Here is a 20,402-nt window from a genome sequence, read left to right as displayed (position 1 = left end):
GCCTCTACGTAAGCTGCTCCGATAACTTCTTTAATCCAGCGGGCGATGGTAGGCAGAGAGGCCGCTTCTCCTTGTTTCTTCCCACCGTGTAGGATGAACAGATTGTCTGTCTTTCGTATGTCTTGTGTCACTTCCAGATATCTGGGCAGTAATCTGCCAATGTCGAGATGGCGTAATAAACGCCCTTCTTCGGATTTCTTCAAACCCGCCGTGGTAGGCAAGGATATGGTTTGGTTAAGATGAAACTGTGAAACCACTTTAGGTAGAAAGGAGGGAACCGTACGAAGATGGATAGCCTCGGGAGTGATCCTGAGGAAGGGATCTCGGCAGGACAGTGCTTGTAGCTCAGAGATGCGGCGTGCCGAACATACCGCCAATAGGAATACCATCTTCAAGGTTAGAGAATGGAGAGACAGCCCCCGAAGGGGTCTGAAGGTGGATCCCGCGAGGAAATCCAAAACAAGATTGGGGTTCCAGAAGGGCACAGGCCACTTCAGTGGCGGCCGAATATGCTTGACTCCTTTCAGGAAGCGAGAAACATCTGGGTGCTTGGCAATGGTCTTGCCATCCCTCCTGGGACCGTAGCAAGACAGCATAGCCACCTGAACCTTGATGGAGCTGAAGGAGAGACCCTTCTGAAGTCCATCTTGCAGGAAATCCAACACCATAGGGAGTGTGGCCGCATGTGGATTGGTGCCGTGAGTGTCGCACCATGCTTCAAATACTCTCCAGATACTTACGTAGGTGAGGGATGTGGAAAACTTGCGAGCTCGGAGGAGTGTATCTATCACGGGCTCCGAGTAACCTCTTTTCTTCAGTCTGGCCCTCTCAATGGCCAGACCGTAAGAGAATTGAGCTGGATCCTCGTGGAGGATGGGACCTTGGCGTAGAAGGTCCTGTAGAGGCGGCAGGGGAAGAGGCTCCCCTGCCAGTAGTCTTCTCATGTCCGCGTACCAGGGTCTTCTTGGCCAATCTGGTGCCACTAGAAGAACTAGGCCCCGGTGTTTCTGAATCTTGTGGATGATGGCGCCCAGCAGACGCCACGGAGGAAAGGCGTATAGCAGAGTCCCTGGAGGCCACGGCTGAACCAGGGCATCGATTCCGTGGGAGAACGGATCGCGCTTGCGGCTGAAGTATCTGGGTACTTGAGCATTGGACTTGTCTGCCAGTAAATCCATGTCCAGAATCCCCCAGTGATCCACAATCATCTGCAAGGCTGTGGGTGACAGCTGCCACTCTCCTAGATTTAGGCTTTCTCTGCTGAGAAGTCTGCCGTGGTGTTGTCCTTCCCGGCAATGTGGACGGCGGAGATGTCCTGAAGATTCGCCTCTGCCAAAGCCATCAGTGGGGCGATCTCCAGAGATACTTGTCGACTTCTGGTTCCGCCCTGACGGTTGATGTATGCCACTGTGGTGGTGTTGTCGGACATCACTGACTGCCCTGTTCTTCAGTCTGTGAGCAAATCGAAGGCATGCCAATTGGACTGCCCGAGCCTCTAGACGGTTCATGTTCCACGCCGACTCTTCTCTGTTCCACCGCCCTTGTGCGGTGAGCCCTTCACAGTGTGCTCCCCAGCCGCTCAGACTGGCATCTGTGGTGAGCAGAGTCCACGTGGGGGAGGACATCTTCGACCCCCTGCTCATGTGGTCTGACTGCAACCACCACCGTAACTGGGTCCGTACTCTGGCAGGCAGAGGTAGGTGCATGGAATAGTTCTGTAGACGAGGGCTCCAGCGAGAGAGCAGCGAGTGTTGTAGAGGTCTCATATGGGCCCTTGCCCAAGGTACCACTTCCAGGGTGGATGCCATGAGACAGAGAACCTGCAGATAATCCCAAGCTATGGGCCGACTGGCTCCCATCAAGCACTGGATACGCGTCTGGAGTTTTAACCTTCTCTTGGTAGTAAGACTGACTGTGTCTGCCTGGGTGTCGAATTGTACTCCCAGGTATTCCAGCGACTGGGAAGGCTGTAGGCAACTCTTGCTGAGATTGATCACCCAGCCCAAGCTCTCCAGAAGGGCGATCACTCTGTCGGTTGTCCGATGGCTCTCCTCTCGTGATTTCGCCCTGATCAGCAAATAGTCTAGGTAGGGATGGACCAGAATTCCTTCCTGTCTGAGTGTCGCTGCTACCACTACGACCACCTTGGTGAAGGTCCGCAGTGACGTGGCCAACCCGAAGGGCAGAGCCCGGAATTGGAAGTGGCATCCTAGAACCTTGAAGCGTAGGTAGCGCTGATGATCCGGATGGATCGGGATATGCAGCTAGGCTTCTGACAAGTCCAAGGCCGTGAGGAATTCTCCTGGCTGTACTGCGGTCTTGACGGAGCGCAGAGTTTCCATGCGAAACCTCGGGACCCTTAAGTATCGATTGACTGACTTGAGGTCCAGAACGGGCCGAAAGGTGCCCCCCTTCTTGGGTACCATGAAATAAATGGAATAACGTCCAGAATTCACTTCCCAGGCAGGTACTGGGATGATGGCTTTCAAGGACAGGAGCCTCGCCAGGGTAGCTTCCAATGCTGCCTTCTTGTGTAAGGGACATGAAGATTCCACAAACTTGTCCGGAGGGAGGTGATGAAAGTCCAGATAATACACCTCTCGGATGATGGCGAGGACCCACTGGTCCGACGTAATCTCGACCCATCTGGGGTAGAAGAGGGTTAACCTGCCCCCTATGGCTCCGTCCCCCAGATGAATCGGTGGATTCTCATTGTGAGGCACGGCCGGGACCTGAGCCCGGGCCTGCTCCCCTCTTGTGCTGCTTGGTCCGAAAGGACTGATTCCGGGCCTGAGGACGTGGTGCCTGGTAGCGACTCCTGTAGGGAATGAAGCGCTGGGAGCTTCTACCCCTGGAGGGCCTTGGAAAGGCGCGCTGGTTCCTTCTGAACCGATCTTCCGGCAGTCGGGGCACTGGAGAGGCGCCCCATGTGCTGGCCAGTTTATCAAGGTCGCTGCCAAACAGGAAAGAGCCCTTAAAGGGTAATCTGGTGAGGCGTGTCTTTGAAGGCGCATCGGCTGACCATTTCCGGATCCAGAGCTGCCTCCTGGCGGCTACGGAGGATGAGATCCCCTTGGCTGTAGTTCGGACTAGGTCTGATGCAGCATCCGTGAGGAACGAGAGAGCTGACTCCATGTCTGCTGCTGGAGCATTGTTCCTGACCTGTGACAAACAGGCACGCGTCACCACTGTGTAACAGGTTACGATCCACAAAGATAAAGCTGCCACCTCAAAAGTCTGCTTCAGAATGGCGTCCAGTCGCCGGTCATGAGGCTCCTTGAGGGCCGTCCCCCCTTCAACTGGAATGGTAGTGCGCTTGACTACAGCGCTAATCAAGGCGTCCACCTGAGGGCACGCCAGCAGGTCCTGGATAGCCGGTGCCAATGGGTACTTGCCCATCAGGGCCCGGGCCCCTTTGAAAGAAGCCGCTGGTGCCGCCCATTCTAAATCTATCAGTTGTTGTGCTGCTTGCAAGAATGGAAAATGGCGGGCTGTAGGACGAAGACCTTCCAGCAGGGGGTTCTGCGCAGAGGGTACTGTAGCGCTGGGACCTGTAATATCCAACTCCGCCAGACACTGAGACACCAGGTCGGAGAGATCCTCCTTGGGAAAGAACCGCCTCATGGTTCTATATGGCTCAATCCTTGGGGGAAGCTCCCCCTCGTCCGGGAGCTCGGACTCGTCCAGTGAAACCTCCTGGTCCGACTGATCTGGACTGTCCAGCGGCGGAAGGGCCCGCTCACGATAAGGGCGTGAGGGTCCAGGAACAGGTTCCGCAGGAGCCGCCACCGCAGCAGCAGCCGCCGCCAGTCACAGCCACCGCAGGAACCGCAGAAACAGGAACAACAGGAACAGCAGGGCCTGGACGGGAAGCCGTTTGCATCTGTACAAAGGCATGAATCCCCTTAAAGAGATCCACCCAGGAAATTGAAGCAGCCTCTAATCTCCGGGGTACAAGATCCCCCGGGATTCCCGATTGGTCGAGACTGACCGCTAAATCCGGGGTAGCCCCTGGGGAACTGTCAGCAAATCGTGGCTGAGACGGGTCCTGGCCCGAGGGTCCCACGGCCTCCTCACATTGGGCACATAGGGAGTCTGGCTCTTCACTGTGCGTGGCACGAAGCTGGCATGCGGAGCAGAGGCCGAGGGCTTTAATGCTGGAGGCAGGCGGCGCCCCCGCTGAAGACGCTAAGGCGTTCTGTACCATTGAAAAGTATGCACTGAATGAAAAGCGGCAACAATATACGCTTAAAAGAACAGGCGCTTAACAATAATAATAATATGCGACAGCAATATGCGCTTAGCAGAACCGGCGCTTAATAATATGCGGTAGCAATATGCGCTCAATACAACAGGTGCTCAAGAATATGCGGCAGCAATAGGCGCGTAATACAACAGGCGTACAATAATAATATGCGGCAACAATATGCGCTCAATACAACAGGCGCTCAATAATAATAATAAGCGGCAGCTATATACGCTTAATAGAACAGGTGCTTAAGCATAATATGCGGCAGCAATATAGACAACAAGCGCTCCGCCATATGCGGCTAACAATATACGCTCAATATGCAATATGCACTCAGCAATAAGCGGTTAGCAATACACACTCAATAGTATTCAATATGCTCTCAGCAATAAGCGGTTAGCAATACACGCTCAATGGTATGCAATATGCTCTCAGTTATAAGGCAATATACGCACAATGAAGAATATAATATGCGCTTAGTCATAGAGCTGCGCCTATTACGGGCGCTCAATACCTGAACAAGGCCCACAAAATGGCGCCCTCCACGGCGTGCCACGCCGCCGATCCTCTGTTCCTCGGAGACCAGAAATAAGAGATGTACGCCTTACCTGATCCTCGGCGCTTCCCGGCTGGAACCCGGGCGGTCTCCGGCTGCGGGGGGGAGAGGGCAAGTACCTTCACCACCGCGTTTGAGGATATGCACCCGCCGCCTCGTCCACGCCAGGACCAAGGCGCCTCGTATGCCTCACCCGAACCTCGCCCGGGGGCTACGTCCCTGCCGCGATTCGGCCACCGGACCGAGGACTTGAACCTTCAGGGGATCACGGAAATCACCCCGGGAAACTCTACTGGGGGAGGGACCTTAGGGTATCACCGCAGGAGCACGGGGCTCGATGTTGTAGAAGTTTTAGTTGAAAGAAAGTAGAATGTAGAAAATAGAAAGTAGATTTGGAAAACATGCTCAGCGAGCGTGCAGGCTCTCCAAACTGCTTTGGAGACGGAAATTACTAAGTTGCTACGCTTCCTGTGGGGGTATATATACCCGTGCTGACGTCAGATCAGTCTCCAACTGCTAGCACGAGCACACTATACACCCATTCGTTCTGAGTCCATCTGGCTACACGCCAGGAAATTCATACTTGGCTGAAACAGAATAAACTTTGTCTGAATCCAACAAAAAATCCCAAATTATTCTGAGTTAGTAGGAAACTGAAGCTTGAGCAGGATCTTAAAATTGCAAAATTAAAGGAGTTCCCTGCCAGCTCAATCAGAGGTGGGTAACCTAGGTGCAATTATAGGTTCCACTTTGTCAATGAATGCCCATCTATCCAGAACTGCAAAATTGGTAATTAAGAAATTGTATACTATGTGATTATTGCAGTCTGTTACAACCTTGAGTTTTGAAAATTGTGCTAGGTGTGGCTGTTTTTCTTTTCTCACCTACACTAGTACAGCACTGCGGCAGTTAGTTGATTCAGCACACTGCAGAGTGAATGGTCACAGGCTGCAAGTATAGTGAATATTAGGAATGTGAATCAACTTTTGTTTTACTTTCGTTTTGTGGCCTTTAAGGTTTCATTAGGAATTTTTTTTTGTTTTTTTCAAGTTTCATTTTAGTGTGAACTTTGCACCATTAGTGCACACACACAAAAAATTGTCAGATTTTACCTCATTTAGCTTTACAAACAAAATGAAACAAAGTAGACAATTTCCACAAAATTGTCTAATTAAAAACAAAAGTAGATCCATGGTGAGTATATTACCCTATTTTAGGAAATCTTCATTGGCTTTCTGTATCTTGGAAATGTAAATTTCAGATTGACTATTTGGCTTTAAAATGGCAGTGGTCCCATGTACTTGCATTCATGTTAGCTCCTTATATTGTCTTTTCTTTACGCTCAGCACAAAAGCACAACTTGTAGAAACTTCAAAGAAGGAAGCGCATTTGAAGTCCTTGGCATAACAGAGCTTGTGTGTGTGCAGAGGCATTCATCTGGAATATATTTCATTTGCCAGCTAGAGAATAGCTTCTTGAAATTCAGGAAGCTGTCAGAGTTGTTTTTCTAAGAGACACTTAATTGTTAGGGCAATCTGAAGGCCCCAGCGATTTAAGTTAGCTCAGGGATTTGCAATCCATGAAACACTGTTCTAGTTTCTATTACTGCTTGTTATAGGTTTTACTTTTTTTTTTTTAACTTTTTATTATTAATTGTTTTTAATTTCATTATCTGCCTCAAGATTTTCAAAACGTGAATTATAAACAAATATATTCCACCCCCCCCAAGCATAACAACCCCCCCCCCCTGCTGTTTTCCATCCTTGGCTATCTCAACTGACTGAACAGATTTTTCTATACTATGGTAGACCAATGCAGGAGGAGTGGAGCGCTGCAAACATTTCAGAAGACTGATCCTCTCTCATAAACCAGGGTCGAACACCCCAGCATGCAAACATGGGGTATTAACATACAAACTGAACCAGAAATACACAAGCAGTGCTGCGCCATCATAATACCACACAACTGTCTGGAGCACAGCACAATCCAAAAGAAGCCACACTAAGCAGAAATCACTCGCTCCAAGAGTTTAGAATTACTGCAGCTCTTGTTTGCGGCTGTTAAGGACTCCAGCTGGCGACTCCTGAACTGTCAAGTAGTCCAAAAATTCAGGCCACAATTTTGTGCACTTCTTGGTTACATTTTCTACACAGAAATTTGGCAAATCACCATTATTCAATGCAACCGTACCTTTGGGATTTGATTTTGGTATATTTCCATTGTAGTCCGGGTTGCAGCTTTTCACTGGACTGGTTTCGTTTTCTTCTGGGCACAGGTAAACCTCAATGGGCCCTTGGGTGCTTGATAAATGGATCTGCAGAGTCTGCAAAAACAAAAAAGGCAGGAAAATCCCACACAACAAGTTTACACCAACATAAAAAAAGGACTGAATATCTTTTCCCTGTGACAGCAGCACTTTATCAATGCCAGCCCACACAGTGCTATAAATCCAGCAGTCAACGGCACTCAAATATTTTACATATTGAGGCGTCCTCTGTATAGCCATTAAAGACAGAAATGGAATACATTTAATTGAACTAAAGTGAAACCTACTTTAGGAAAGTGAGGGGAGGGAATCTGTTATCCTATGTAATCTGACCAATTTTGTTCCACTCTTGTGGAACTGGAACAAAAAAAAAAAAAAAAAAAAAAGGATTAGAAATTTTGGTGACTTTTTTTTTTTTGTTTGTTTAAATGCAGTTAACAGTGCACACCTCCAGTTTTCCTAATTTGTTCCCGGTCTCCTCCAGCATTATGAAACACAAGATTCTAACAAACACTGAAAGCAAGTGAGGGGAAAGGGTCCATAGGCACGTCAGATGTATCGGGTGAAGAGAAAAAAAAATGCAATTCTAGATGGAGAAATCAAAGGAAAAACAAAAACCTGTACAAAAAGCAAAATTTCAGAGGCAAGAAATACTACTTTGAGAGGAGGTGAGATAAAATATAATTTTTCAATTTTCAAGGGAGACAACACTGTGTATATAAACAGAAGAAAGTGAAGTTCCTTACCTGTAACAGGTCTTCTCCTAGGATAGCAGGATGTTAGTCCTCACCCATGGGTGACATCATCAGATGGAGCCCGGCATGGAAAACTTCTGTCAAAGTTTCCAAAAACGTTGGCTGGCACACTGAGCATGCCCAGCATGCCACTATACCAGTCGAACGTAGATACGAGAAAATAAAAGAATAAACCAAACAGGAGAAACCCAACTCCGTGGGGGTGGCAGGCAGGTTTCTTGAGACTAACACCCTGCTGCCCTAGGAGAACACCTGCTATAGGTAAGCAACTTCGCTTTCTCCTAGGACAAGCAGGATGGTAGACCTCACATGGGTGAATCCCTAGCTACAGGCTGGACCCAAACCAGTGGGACCAGACACCAAACCAGGTGCCAACTGGCACAACAGAACTGCTGTTGGTAACAGCGGGGACAGCCTGAACCAAAAACAAAGGCCTACGGTTGGAAGAATTGGGTCCACAGCTGAAAGAGGTTCCTTGGGACAGATGGCCAAATCTGCTATCTCGCCAGCCATCCCTGTCCAAACAATAGTGCACAGCAAAAGTGTGGAGAGAACTCCATGTCACAGCCCTGCAGATCTCTCCCATCAGAACTGCATGCAGGTGGGCCACAAATGCCACCATGGCTCTCGCAGAGTGCACCGTGGCATGGCCCTCCAGCTGCAGTCCCGCCTGGTCATAACAGGAGGAGATACAGTCCGCTATCCAGGTGGAAAGAGTCTACTTCATAACAGCCCTAACCAACTTGTTGGTGTCAAACGAGAAACAGCCGTGTGGACAGCCTGTGGCCCGCCATACAGTCCAGGTAGAAGGCCAAGGCCCTCTTACAATCCAGCATGTGCAGCGCCCTCTCCTGAGTTGGTATGAGGTCGGGTAAATAAGGTAGGTAGGACTATAGATTGGTTAAGATGGAAATCTGTAACCACCTTCAGTAGGAGCAGGGTGCATGCGCAGAACCACCCTATCGTGGAAGAACCCCGTGTAGAGTGGATAAGTCACCAAGGTGTGCAACTCATTGACCCTGTGCTTGCCGACGCGACTGCTATCAAGACATGTCAAATGCTTGAGAGCGCACGAGCGCAGCGGCTCAAATGGCAGCTTCATCAGCTGGGCCACCATGTTCAGGTCCCAAGAAACTGCTGGGGCCCACAGTGAAGGCTGAAGCTGAAGCAGCCCCTGCATGAACCGCCCCACGAAAGGCTGCACAGAGATGGGTGAATCGTTCACCTCCTGGTGATAAGCTCCTATGGTACTGAGATGCACCCGGAGTTGGTCTTAAGTCCCGCAGATAGTCCAGGAGTTGTCAGACAGGGCATGAGAAGGGATAGAGATCCTTCTGCTCACACCAGATGGTGAATCTCTTCCATTTTAAGACATAAGGCTTCCATGAAGCCACCAGGACCCAAGCTACATCCTCCGAAAGGTCCAGGGGCTGCAGGATCAGCATTTCAACATCCATGCCATGAGAGACAAGGCATGGAGGTTGGGATGGCACAGCCTACCCTGATCCTGGGAGAGAAGGTCTGGGGCATACCCAAACCAGATCGGGTTCTGCCCGGACAGTTCTCGCAGAAGTGGGAACCAAACCTGCCTTAGCCAATGCAGGGCAACAAGAATCATGGACCCCCAGGTCCTGGCAAAGCTTCAGGAGAGTCTTCGTCACTAGTGGAAGAAGCAGATTGACGAGCCTCTTGAATGCCTGTCCCCCAATGGACGGCAAAGGCGTCAGTCAGTGGCACTCCATCCGACCGGGACAGAAAGCAGTACTTGGGAACCTTTGTGTTGCTGGGGGAGGCGAACAGGTCCACATCCAGAGTCCCCCAGAGACGGAAGATCCAGTCCACCTGTTTCAGGGACCTCTCAGCCAGTCTGCTAGGGTGTTCTCTGCGCCCATCAAGTATACGGCCCGGAGAAACAACCCCTGTGCCAGCACCCAGCTCCAGATTTGCACTGCTTCCTGACAAAAGGAGGAAGAATCTGGTACCCTCCTGCTTATTGATATACCACATAGCCAACTGGTTGTCTGTTCGAACAAGGATGACCTTGTTGGCCAAGAGATCCTGGAAAGCTCACAGGGCATACCAGATCGCTCTCAGCTCCAAATTAACCAAAACTGTATCTCCTACACAATCAAGAACCCTTGAGTGTGGAGACCATCGATGTAGGCTCCCCACCCAAGTGGAACACATCCGTGGTAAACACAACCTGAGGCAAGGGTGCTCAGAAAGGAATACCTCTCTCCAGGTTGAGGGGAGATCCTGAGTAAGGGGGACACCTGGATATGGACTTGAAGGCCCTGGGTAGCCTGTCACCACTGGGAGTGCAGGGGTCCACTGGGCTTGGTGCTTATGTAGATGGGCAAAAGGAGTGACATGTATGGTCACAGCCAGGTGTCCTAGAAGCTGCCACATACACCGTGCCGAAACTAGCCGGCTCTGTTCGATCTCTCCCACCAGGGAATGCACCCTGTTGCGTGGCAGGAAGGCCTTTGCTTGTGTCACATCCAGCATGGCCCCGATGAAAGCTAGCTGCAACAATAGGCGGAGATTTTACTTCAGGTAGGTGAATAAAAACCCCAGGTGCTCCAGAACCTGAATGGTACTGTGAAGCGCCCACAGTGCCTCGGCCTGTGTGCCACTCTGGACCAGCCAGTCATCAAGATATGGAAACACCTGGACCCCCTAAGCTGGCGCAGGTAAGTCCCCACCATGGCTAGGCATTTTGTGAAAACCTGAGGTGCAGAGGCAAGGCCGAATGGAAGCACGCGGTACTGAAAAAGCTGGAGTCCAACTACAAAGCAAAAGGTATCTCCTGTGACTTGGGAGGATCGCAATGTGGGGGTACACGTCCTTTCGGTCGAGGGAGCAAAGTTAGTCCCCCTGGTTCAACAGGGGAATTATGGTGCCCAAGGTTACCATTTTGAATTTTTCCTTTTTAGGAATCTGTTTAAGGCCCGCAAATCTAGAATGGGATTGAGGACACCTGTTTTCTTTGGAATCAGGAAGTAACAGGAGTACCTGAGGAAGAGGTTCCACCACTCTGGCCATTAGAAGGGCCAAGAGCTCCTCTTGAAGTAGTTCTGGATGTGAGTCAGGACCCCAATGCAGGCTCTGGGGAAAATCTGGTGGAGTTTCCATGAGATCCAGCCCGTAGCCACGCCGGATGACTGACAGGATCCATCGATCCAACGTCACGGCCAGCCACCGGTCTGCGTAAAAGCACAGCTGGCCCCCAACCGGCGGATTCCGGGCACTGGGAGAGGTGACTGGCATGCGCCCCCTCACTGCCAGTCAAAACCTGTAGCTGGGCTGGCCTGCTGTTGTCGAAACCTACCCCTAGCACTCACTTGCTGTGGGGTCTGGAGTGGGGGGGGGGGGGGCCGGAGGGAAATAGGCCTCCTCAGCTCTGTCCAGGATGACCTTTTGGAAGAGGCAGGTGAGGCTGAGGAGCAGGCAGACAAGTGCTGAAGGGTCCCATGATGGTCCTTCAGCTGTGCAACCGCCTCCTTGACCTTGTCACCGAAAAGATTATCGTCGGTGTAAGCCAAGTCTGCCAACCGGTCCTGTACCTCAGGGTGAAGGTCTGAGGCCCGAAGCCAGGCCAGATGGTGGGCAGAAATACCCGCTGCCACTAAGAGCCTTGCCATCTCAAAGACGTTGTAGATAGCATGCACCTCATACTAACCACATTCAAGGCCCTGCTGGATGAGTGCCATAAGGGCCTCCTGAAGCTGCTGCGCCAGGCCATACTCTACCACCTGGACTTGCTTCCAGAAGTTGCAAGTATATTGGGTCATGTAGAGGAGGTAGGAGACAATGCGGGCCATCCTCCTACCCATGGCATCCCATGCTAGGTTGTCCTTACCCAGATGGGCTGATGCATGGGTTTTTGATCCTTTTACCTTCTTGAGCATAGACTCAACCACCACCGACTTGGTGCAGAAGCTAGCATTTTTCAAAACCCAAAGCCTGTTGCACGAAGTACACTCCATGGGCCTTCCTGGTGACTGGAGAAACAGAGGGGGCATGTTCCCAGAGCCGGAGGAGCAGCTCCCAGAAAGTTTCATGCACGGGTACCGCCACAACCTCCTTCGGGTGGTACCTCCTTCGGGCCGTCAACAAACTGGAGGATCTCAAGCATTTTATGGTGGGCATCCTGAGCGGGAAAGGAATAGCCTGAATCTTCGCATGGACAAACCCAGCAAGAGGTCAAGTCTTCCGGTGGAGAACGCCGGCATTCCTCCGAAGGGGAAGGATCCGACAGGTCACTGGAGTCCATCAACGAAGCATCAGAGGTATCCTGACGCCTGAGGTTGTAAGAGCCCTCAAGCTCTTAGAGACCACCCAGAGAGAAGGGTCATGAAGCCATGGGCATATCCCTGGGCACAGACACTGGGAGGCCTGGGGGGGATGGGACAACTGCGGGCCCCAAAGGGCTGGGCTCTGGCCCGGGAAGCGCCGGACATGGTGTCAAGGGACTTCGAGGTGCAGAGGGCACTGCCGGGCCCCTCATCTCCCTAGGAATCCCCCACAAGGACCAACTTTGATATCCTGTGTTTCGATGCCCAGCAGGTCACAGAGGGATCGCAAGGTACCAGCATCAACTGCGTTGGGAGGACCCAGAGGAGGGCGTTGAGGCGGTCCAGCAACAGTTCGAGCCCAGTCACCACAATCAGCAATGGCGCAGGTGCAGACCTCAAAGGAGTCAGTGAGGGCACTGGAATCGGGGAAGGCACTGGTATTGGTGGCGGTGGCACTTTCTCCTGATCGCGATCCACTGCCAGGTGCACCAGACAATCCAGCTCCGCCCTTAACACCTCCGATGAGAGGGCAAGCTGAGAGGGAGGTTTGGGCCCAACTCCTCCTTGGAGCCCCGAGGAGGGTCTATGTCTAGCATCAGAACTGATGCTGACTGCCCAGGACCACAGACATCAAGGGAGAATAGGGGGCCTCTTTGTGTAGAGGCCATTTAGGCGGCAGGGCGACAAGTGCCATGGTCCTCACATGCCAAGTCCTATGCCCAGACAGGGATCAGTGCCAATGTTTGCAGGATCTCCCATGGTGCTTGACCCGGTCTTTTCCCTGTGCCAAGTATGAAGAAGACTATCCTGAAGTCCGGGACTTCGAGGAGACTGAGAATGGCTGATCCCTGGAGCTCCCCTGCCCCTGAGAGCTTCAGGGGAGGAGTGGTAACAGAGGGATCAAGGGTGATCGGCTCCCCTCAGTCCTTGGGCGTCAATGCTGGAGTAGAGGGCTCGGACTTGCCTGAGCCAAACACTTTCTTCATTTTGTCCAGCCTGGCCCAACGGCCCTTCAAGGTCATCTGAGCACAAACTTTGCAGCCACGGACATCATGCGACACTCCCAGGCAGAGGATACACACTTCATGTGGATCCGTTAGGGACGTAGTCCGGGGGCACTGGGGGGACTGGCGAAAACCTAAAGCAGCCATGAGGTGCACAGAGACTGCAAGGGCACGACAACTGTCGAATAAGGGAGAAGCAAAAAAAATCTCACTGACCAAGAAGAACCTGATGGGAACTGGAGAGAGACCCAACGCAGGAAAAAAGTATGTGAAAGTCAAAGGAAAAACTCATTTTCTGAAAAAAAAAAAAGCATGAGCTCCACCTCCACGATACGGCAGCTTCACGGAAAAGAAAGGGCTGAGAGAGACCCTCGTGGACACAGGGATAGTGGCATGCTGGGCATGCTCAGTGTGCCGTTTTCCATGCAGAGCTCCATCTGATGATGTCACCCATGTGTGAGGACTACCATCCTGCTTGTACTAGGAGAAGTCACTGTTCTGTGGGTTAGTGATGAGCCAAACTCTTAAAATTCTCAGTGACAGACCTGTTCGGTTAATCAAAAATAGATCCTAGTAACTCAAAGGGTCTCCCTATATCAGCCTAACTCAAACTTTCCCAAAACATTGTAGTAAATTCTCCTGTAAAGCAACATTTATAAGCCTTTTGATAGAGCACACAGTGTGGAGCACTGCATCACATACAGGAATGTGCCAAGTCTGAAACCTAACAGGGTGTAGTCTGTTTCACCTTGACTGGATATTTGGCTCTATTACCCCCATATCTGAAATTGGGTTTGTTGTTTTTTTTATTACATATTTTCAATATTCAAAACCAAGTTTGCTTATCTGTAAATAGGGATTTCTGCAGGATGAATTACCCAGGACACGTGACATCTCCCATAGTTCAAGAAAAAAAAAAAAAAAGAAAAAAACCTTCCTGAGCGGGCAATGGTTCCCATGCATGCTGCCTCATAAGCCCCCAAGTCTTCTGCAGATTTAAAGCTTTAGCCAGGTAATCAAATCTTCAGGGAAGTGAGCAGGTGATAAGTATGGCTATTTCATCCTGCCGTTTATGGAGAACCCTGTTTGCATGTACTCCATCAACAAGCAGGGCTGAATTAGCCATGACACATGAGGAGTCCCAAGCGGAGGTTTGTACGGTAGAGTATTTAATGAAAAAGCAACCCAGACCCCCAGCAGTGGAGAGTGGACAACTGTGTTAACTGGCTGTGTAAAACTGCTTGCCCAAGGATACTGTAACTTCTTGAAATGTTTTCCAGACAGTAACAAGACACAAAGATGTGCACAGACCACAAGTTGCAGCTTTGCAGATGCCTTCTGTGGAAGTCCCCTGATGAGAGCCTCTCAGGCTACCATGGTTATCACCTGATGGGTCTAATTCTTAAGCCTGTCAATGCTTAACAGTGCTTAAGAGAGCCCACTAGTCGCATTGGATAAGTTCTCTTGGCTACTGCTTCCAATCCCAGTCTTTTGGGATCTAATGACACAAATAGTTCAGAAGTTTGCCAAGGAGGTGGAATCCTTCTCAGATATGCTAGAGCCTTCTTATAATAATTCAAGGAATGAAAAGCTTTTGCTCCTTTAAGTGCGTGTGGTCTTACAATAGCACGACAGCTTGGCTAACGTAGAAAGCAGACACCACTTTTGGGGGCCAATGCAATAATGTTCACAGAAAGCGGGCACTGATTTTTCAGCGCCTGCTTTAACACACCCATGGCGACTGCAGGTGGGGGCACCATGCAATATGTAAATTAGGGGGGGTCACGCTAGGAAGGAGGCACTAGGGTCGCTTGCGCGACCTTAGCGCCTCCTTTCTAATGTGACCCGTCGCGGCTGCTGGTTATGAAGACAGACACCGTAAACTCTGCCTTGGTTTTCATAACCTGCCTGTCTGCCAGTAATGAAAACGGTCTTCATAACTTGGTGGTCTGCCAAGTTGTTTTTATTTTCTTTTACTTTAAAAAAGTACAGAAAAGCAGTTTTTTCTGCTTTTCTGTACTTTTTACCTGCATTCAGCTATTAACACCTGCTCCAGGCTGACATTAATATCTGAGCGATAAATGTGCATCTGAGGCGCACATTTATCTTTTTGCATGCGGAGTGAATGAGTAATAGGCTCATTCACATGCATTTCCATGTGATGAGCGCTCTCATTCGCTCTGCATCAGACGTGCGTTAAATAGGCACTAATCCCCCTATTGCATTAGGGGGTGGATTAGCGCCTATTTATCCCGTGTCCAACTGCGGGTTATGCAGTGCGTTCGGCTGAGCGCACTATATTGCATCGGCCCCTTGGTAAACACATAGGGTGGGTACACAGAACCATAGACTCTTCAAGCTGAAGTAACTACCACAGGGAACACAACTTTCCAACTGAGAAAACTTCAAACTTGCCAACTCCAGAGGGTCAAAGTGAGGCTTCATGAGCTGTATTAGCATTATATTAAGTTCCCAAGGCATTGAAAGTTTACAAATTTGAAGTTTGGTATGCTAGCATCTTTTCATAAACTTGGAAACCAAAAGGGTGGATAGAGATTGGAGCTCCTTCTGTTAGGGTCTGTTGACAGTTCTTGCTTCCTGCCAGCAGGAGCGCTCAGTGGGCCTTGAATATAAACTACTTAATCCATCAAGCTCTATGGCTTGGAGGCCCTGCTGATAGCCATGTCTGGTGCTGCCTCAAAGTCACTGCTTGCCTTAACTTGATCCAAATTCTGGTCCTAGTTGCTTTAGTCTTAGCCTATCCCGAGGCAGTCTATCCTGTTTGTGGCCCTAATCGTATGCCTCCTAGACAATTTGTCCTATTCTGTTTTTGTTTGGTTCTAGTCTTGTGTTCCTTTCCCTGTTTTAGTGAGCACCCTTCTGTTCTCTTGGTTTAGCAGCTCAGTCCTGCTTTTGTAGGCACTCTTTAGTCCCTGCCCAGAGTAAGTGTGTCTGCTCCTGTTTAAATTCAACCAGCCACCAGTATCTGGGGACTCAACCTGAGGGGGAAGGTGGCTAGTACGGGCAGAAGTTACCAGATTACTGTTCTGCTCCAGTCTCAATCTCACCAGGCTCCAGCCCCATTTTGGATCCAGGGTTTGGAACAGTAGCAGTACAAAGGGATACTTCCACCTGTTGGTGATATGCTACAATAGCACCAAAGTGAGCTTTCATTGAAAGAGCTAAGAAGAAAAAAGATTAAGTACCAGAGCAAATCCCTAAGACTAGAGGGAAAAGGCTCCTGAGAGCTGGAATGACATCAAGACACAAACCTTTCCCTTTTGAAATTGTAGGACTTTCTAGGTCAAAGCTTCCTGACCAATATTCATATATTTTCTACCCTCTTTAGGAGGAGCAGAAAAGTGAGACTACTGCATATTCACTATCCATGTTCTGAGAGTCAGAAAGGATAGATTCAGGTTTTAAAACCTGCCCTGCTTGATGAGTCAGAGATGTTCCCAGAAGAATTGGACCCTGAATTTACAATTGGATAAGATTTGGAAACCACTCTTGCCGAGGCCTAGCCAGACACACTAGGATTTATCCGTTCCCTGTCCCGGAGGGTCTTTTGAAATGACCTTGCGCTTAATGGAATCTGTGGATACACAGCAGACAGACGACCCAGCTTATCAACATAGCATCCCAAGCTGAAGCACACCTGCTCAGAAGCGTGGAGCAGAACTGACACTTCTGTTGCTTTCTGAAGCAAACATGTTGATCACTTGGCTGCTCAAAGAATGAATAAATTGTGCACTACTCCTTGATCCAAGGTCCATTCGTGCAGAACAACTCTGCTGAGATGGTCCGCTAGTGTGTGTTTTGATTTCCTGGAAGATAAGTCACCTGCAGGTGAGCCCTGCGATGGAGAGCCCACAACCATGTTCGGATTACTTCCTGACATTGGGCATATGAGCCCGGGCCCCTCTGCTTGTTTATGTGTATCTAGATTAGGATTCTCTTTCCCAACAGGTGAGCAAAAGCTTCCAGGGCATAGTGAATGGCATGCAGAGATAGTAAGTTGATCTGAAGATGCTTCTCTGACATGGACTACACCTCCTTATGTCCATGCAGTACTGAGCCCTCCACCTCCTGATGAAGACATAGGTAATAGAGTACGTTAAGACAGAATGCACAGACAGATCCATTCTCAGGACTGTGTTTCAGCCATCAGTTTTCAAATATGGCCGTTGCAGACACCGGATGGGACAATGGATGACCTAGCTGCTTCCACAGGCTTCAGAGACCCCACTGAAGATATCTCATGTGTGCCAAAGTTGTGGTAACTACATGCACTGCAACCATAATGCAACCAAGACCAGAACTGCTCTTGCAGGAGTCCAATCCCTCTAAAGGAGGATCTTCACCAAGGCATCTCCTCTGGAAGAACTGCTTGCTCCTGTACGAGAGTCTTTCCAAGCACCTACAAACTGAATCCTCTGAACAAGGTTAAAGTTCACTACCTCCCCCCTTACCATTCAGGTTGACCCCTTTGGCTCATCTTTCCCCCTACCAACTTTCTTTCCCTGCCCCACAGACTCAAATCACACTCTTTCCCAGAAGACCCTCAAATCACACTCTTGCTCCCTAAAGACCCTCAGCTCACTTTCTGGCACTCTCCCCTGGCTCAGACCCCCTTCCCTCAGTTCTCTCCCACCCATCCTTCAGAGAATCCCCTAGTTTTCTCTTTCTGCTCCCAAGGCTTGAATCCTCCCATGTCCTAGATTTTTCTATCTTCCTCCCTTTTAGCATGATCTTCAGCTTTCTCAGTCTGTCCCCTCCCCCAAACCAGGCTAGACTTGGGGGGGGGGGGCACCAGAGAGAAAGCTCCCTCCACTCACCAGCAAGACCCCCTAGTTTTCTTTCTGCCCCTCCCCTCTGCTTTAACAAACCCTCCCAAGCTCGCCGTCTACCTCTCTTGTTCAGGCTCCCCTGTGCTGTCATACCTATACTCTATATTGCTTAGGCCAAATTCCTCATAGAGATCTTAACAGGACTCTACTTAAGCTAGCTCACAGTCCATTTAGCCCTAAAACTAAATATCCAGGTGAGAAGTGCTTTCACTTAACTGAATAAGAAGTAGTCTTGATTTTACCCAGGGGTGCAAACATATTTTAACATAATTGCCATTCTGAGTCAGACCAAAGATCTGAGATACGAGCAGACCTTGTTCCACAGGGTAAGGCCAACACTGCAGGCTCATCTCTTCCAGTCTACATAGACTTCCCCAACTCTTCAGGTTTACGCAGGCTAGCTTGCCGTTGCTTCTCTCTCACTTCAAATTGACAGATATGCTATTCATTCCTCTTCCAGCCTGCAAAGGTCTCCACTACTGTTGCTGCTTCCTGGTCCCCCATGCCTAATTCTGTGGAACATAACTGCATGGGAGAGGAATTCTATGCAACTGAATAATACAGAATTCCCCTAGGAGTAGCCATTGCATGTTTCCGTAGTGAATGAGCCGATGGCATCTTGGAGTGGGTGCTTCAAACTGATGCAACAAACGGCACTCATGAGGCCAGGTGCAGGGAGGAAAGGTATGTTGGTGCCATGGGAATGTTCCATGCCAGAAAAGATTGCACCTAAGCCAGCATGGCTATTTAACATTTTTTTATACCGGGATTCATGTAAAATTTTACATATCGTCTCGGCTATCATTCCTAAGCAATCCAAAACACAAAAAAGGAGCTAAGGAAATGCACTCCAAATATTAAATCAAACATCCAAGGAGATGCAAGTGGACTAATAAAGTCCCGAAACTTAAACACATTTATGAAGAAAGTATTTTTTAAATTTCACATTCAATGCAATGGAGTTGCCGTTTTGAATGTGAAATTAAAAAATACTTTCTTCATAAATTTAAAGTTTCGGGACTTTATTAATCCACTTGCATATCATTCTTAAGCACCAATTTCAGGACCATCATGGGGCCCCGACTGGGCACAGAAGGGCACTGCCCTGCGGATGGACCCACTTAGGGCCATGCTCCACATCCCTCTTCCGGCATCACAGCCTTGACACCAGGAACCAGTGCCACAGTGGTGGTGGAGGACTCAGACAGCTCAGCTGAGAACAAGGGGGGGTGGGGGAGAGGGGGATGCCCAACCTAGTCCTACATGCTGCAAGCCTGAAGTACACACTGCTCCAGGAGAAAGAATGGCTCCAATGTCTTAGGCTCATGCTGGTGCTTACCCCTCAACACCCCTCGGAGGTTTTGCATTTTGCAGGCTAGAGACTGAGCGCCCTGGGAGACATGCACCCATGGTTGTAGCAATTTAACATAGCCCAGGCACTTGTAGCAGACCTCATGAGCATTGATAGCAGCCATCAGGCACCTGCAGACACAAACTCAACGTCACTAACAGACTTCTTGGACTTTCATTCTATGTTCTTATAGCACTTAAAAGTGCTATTGAAAGGTTGCTGAGGCAGTGGGGAACCCTCAACTGAGACTGCAACAAGGCAGAAAACTTGAGAGAAAAATTTCAATATGAAAGAGAGGAAGCTTTGACAAAAAGTCTGGAATTCCCCTGCCCATACTCAACTTTTTTTTTTTTTTTTTTTTTAAATCGAGATAGGTCCTTTCGGCACTATTGGATGAAGCCACCCACGTGTCATGGGTAACTCAGCTCTGGTTGTTGATGGAGAATAATGCAACAGAAATAAAAGTAAACTGACAGGAAATATCACATCACAAATACGATTCTATCTGTGAATTTTGAAGCTCTGCTACACAAATATAAAATATAAGGATCCAGCTCAGATAAGCAAGACTTTAAACTAAACAAACAAAAAAAAAGAAGGATGTTATAGTGCAAATCCCCAAAGCAAATAACTAGTCTAGAGTAAACATGGTCACACAAAAACATAGGAAGTAGTTGTGCTATTCTGAACAAAGGTAATCCAATAAAAGTCTTTCAAATAGCCTTTAAGTGCCAAAATGAGGTATCAGGAAAATGCAGTCCCCTTTTTCCTAATGGAGAAATTATTTACCTCATAATTTCATTTTCCTTAGTGTAGACAGATGGCTCAGGACCAATGGGTTTATGCTCTCCTGCCAGCAGATGGAGATGGAGTCAGGTTTCAAAGCTGACGCCACCCTAGATACACCCTTGCAGTGACCTCTGCCCTTCAGTATTCTCTTCAAAAGCCACTGTGGACATACTATCGAAAAAACAATTAAAAACTTGATTAAAGACAGATAACCATAACCATTCTCAACCAAACCCTGAGCTCTAGTAAGACTATAGATGCCCTGATCTAGGGACCGGATGCCA

The 20,402-nt window shown here is 49.2% G+C and overlaps 1 protein-coding gene across 2 annotated transcripts in view; it reads right to left on the bottom strand.

Annotated features, from left to right (window-relative positions):
• The window catches only part of E2F3 (E2F transcription factor 3), a 112,483-nt gene that overhangs the window by 4,499 nt on the left and 87,582 nt on the right, over positions 1–20,402 (bottom strand). For both annotated transcript variants that reach the window (XM_029590754.1, XM_029590753.1), the window contains exon 6: positions 6,996–7,128. In XM_029590754.1, the coding sequence (XP_029446614.1) occupies positions 6,996–7,128 (133 nt within the window). The remainder of the gene's footprint in view (positions 1–6,995; positions 7,129–20,402) is intronic.

Source organism: Rhinatrema bivittatum, chromosome 2, assembly GCF_901001135.1.
Source record: "Rhinatrema bivittatum chromosome 2, aRhiBiv1.1, whole genome shotgun sequence".
Classification (NCBI taxonomy): domain Eukaryota; kingdom Metazoa; phylum Chordata; class Amphibia; order Gymnophiona; family Rhinatrematidae; genus Rhinatrema; species Rhinatrema bivittatum.
Note: the sequence above shows the minus strand (reverse complement) of the source record. Positions and strands in the feature narration are given on the sequence as shown.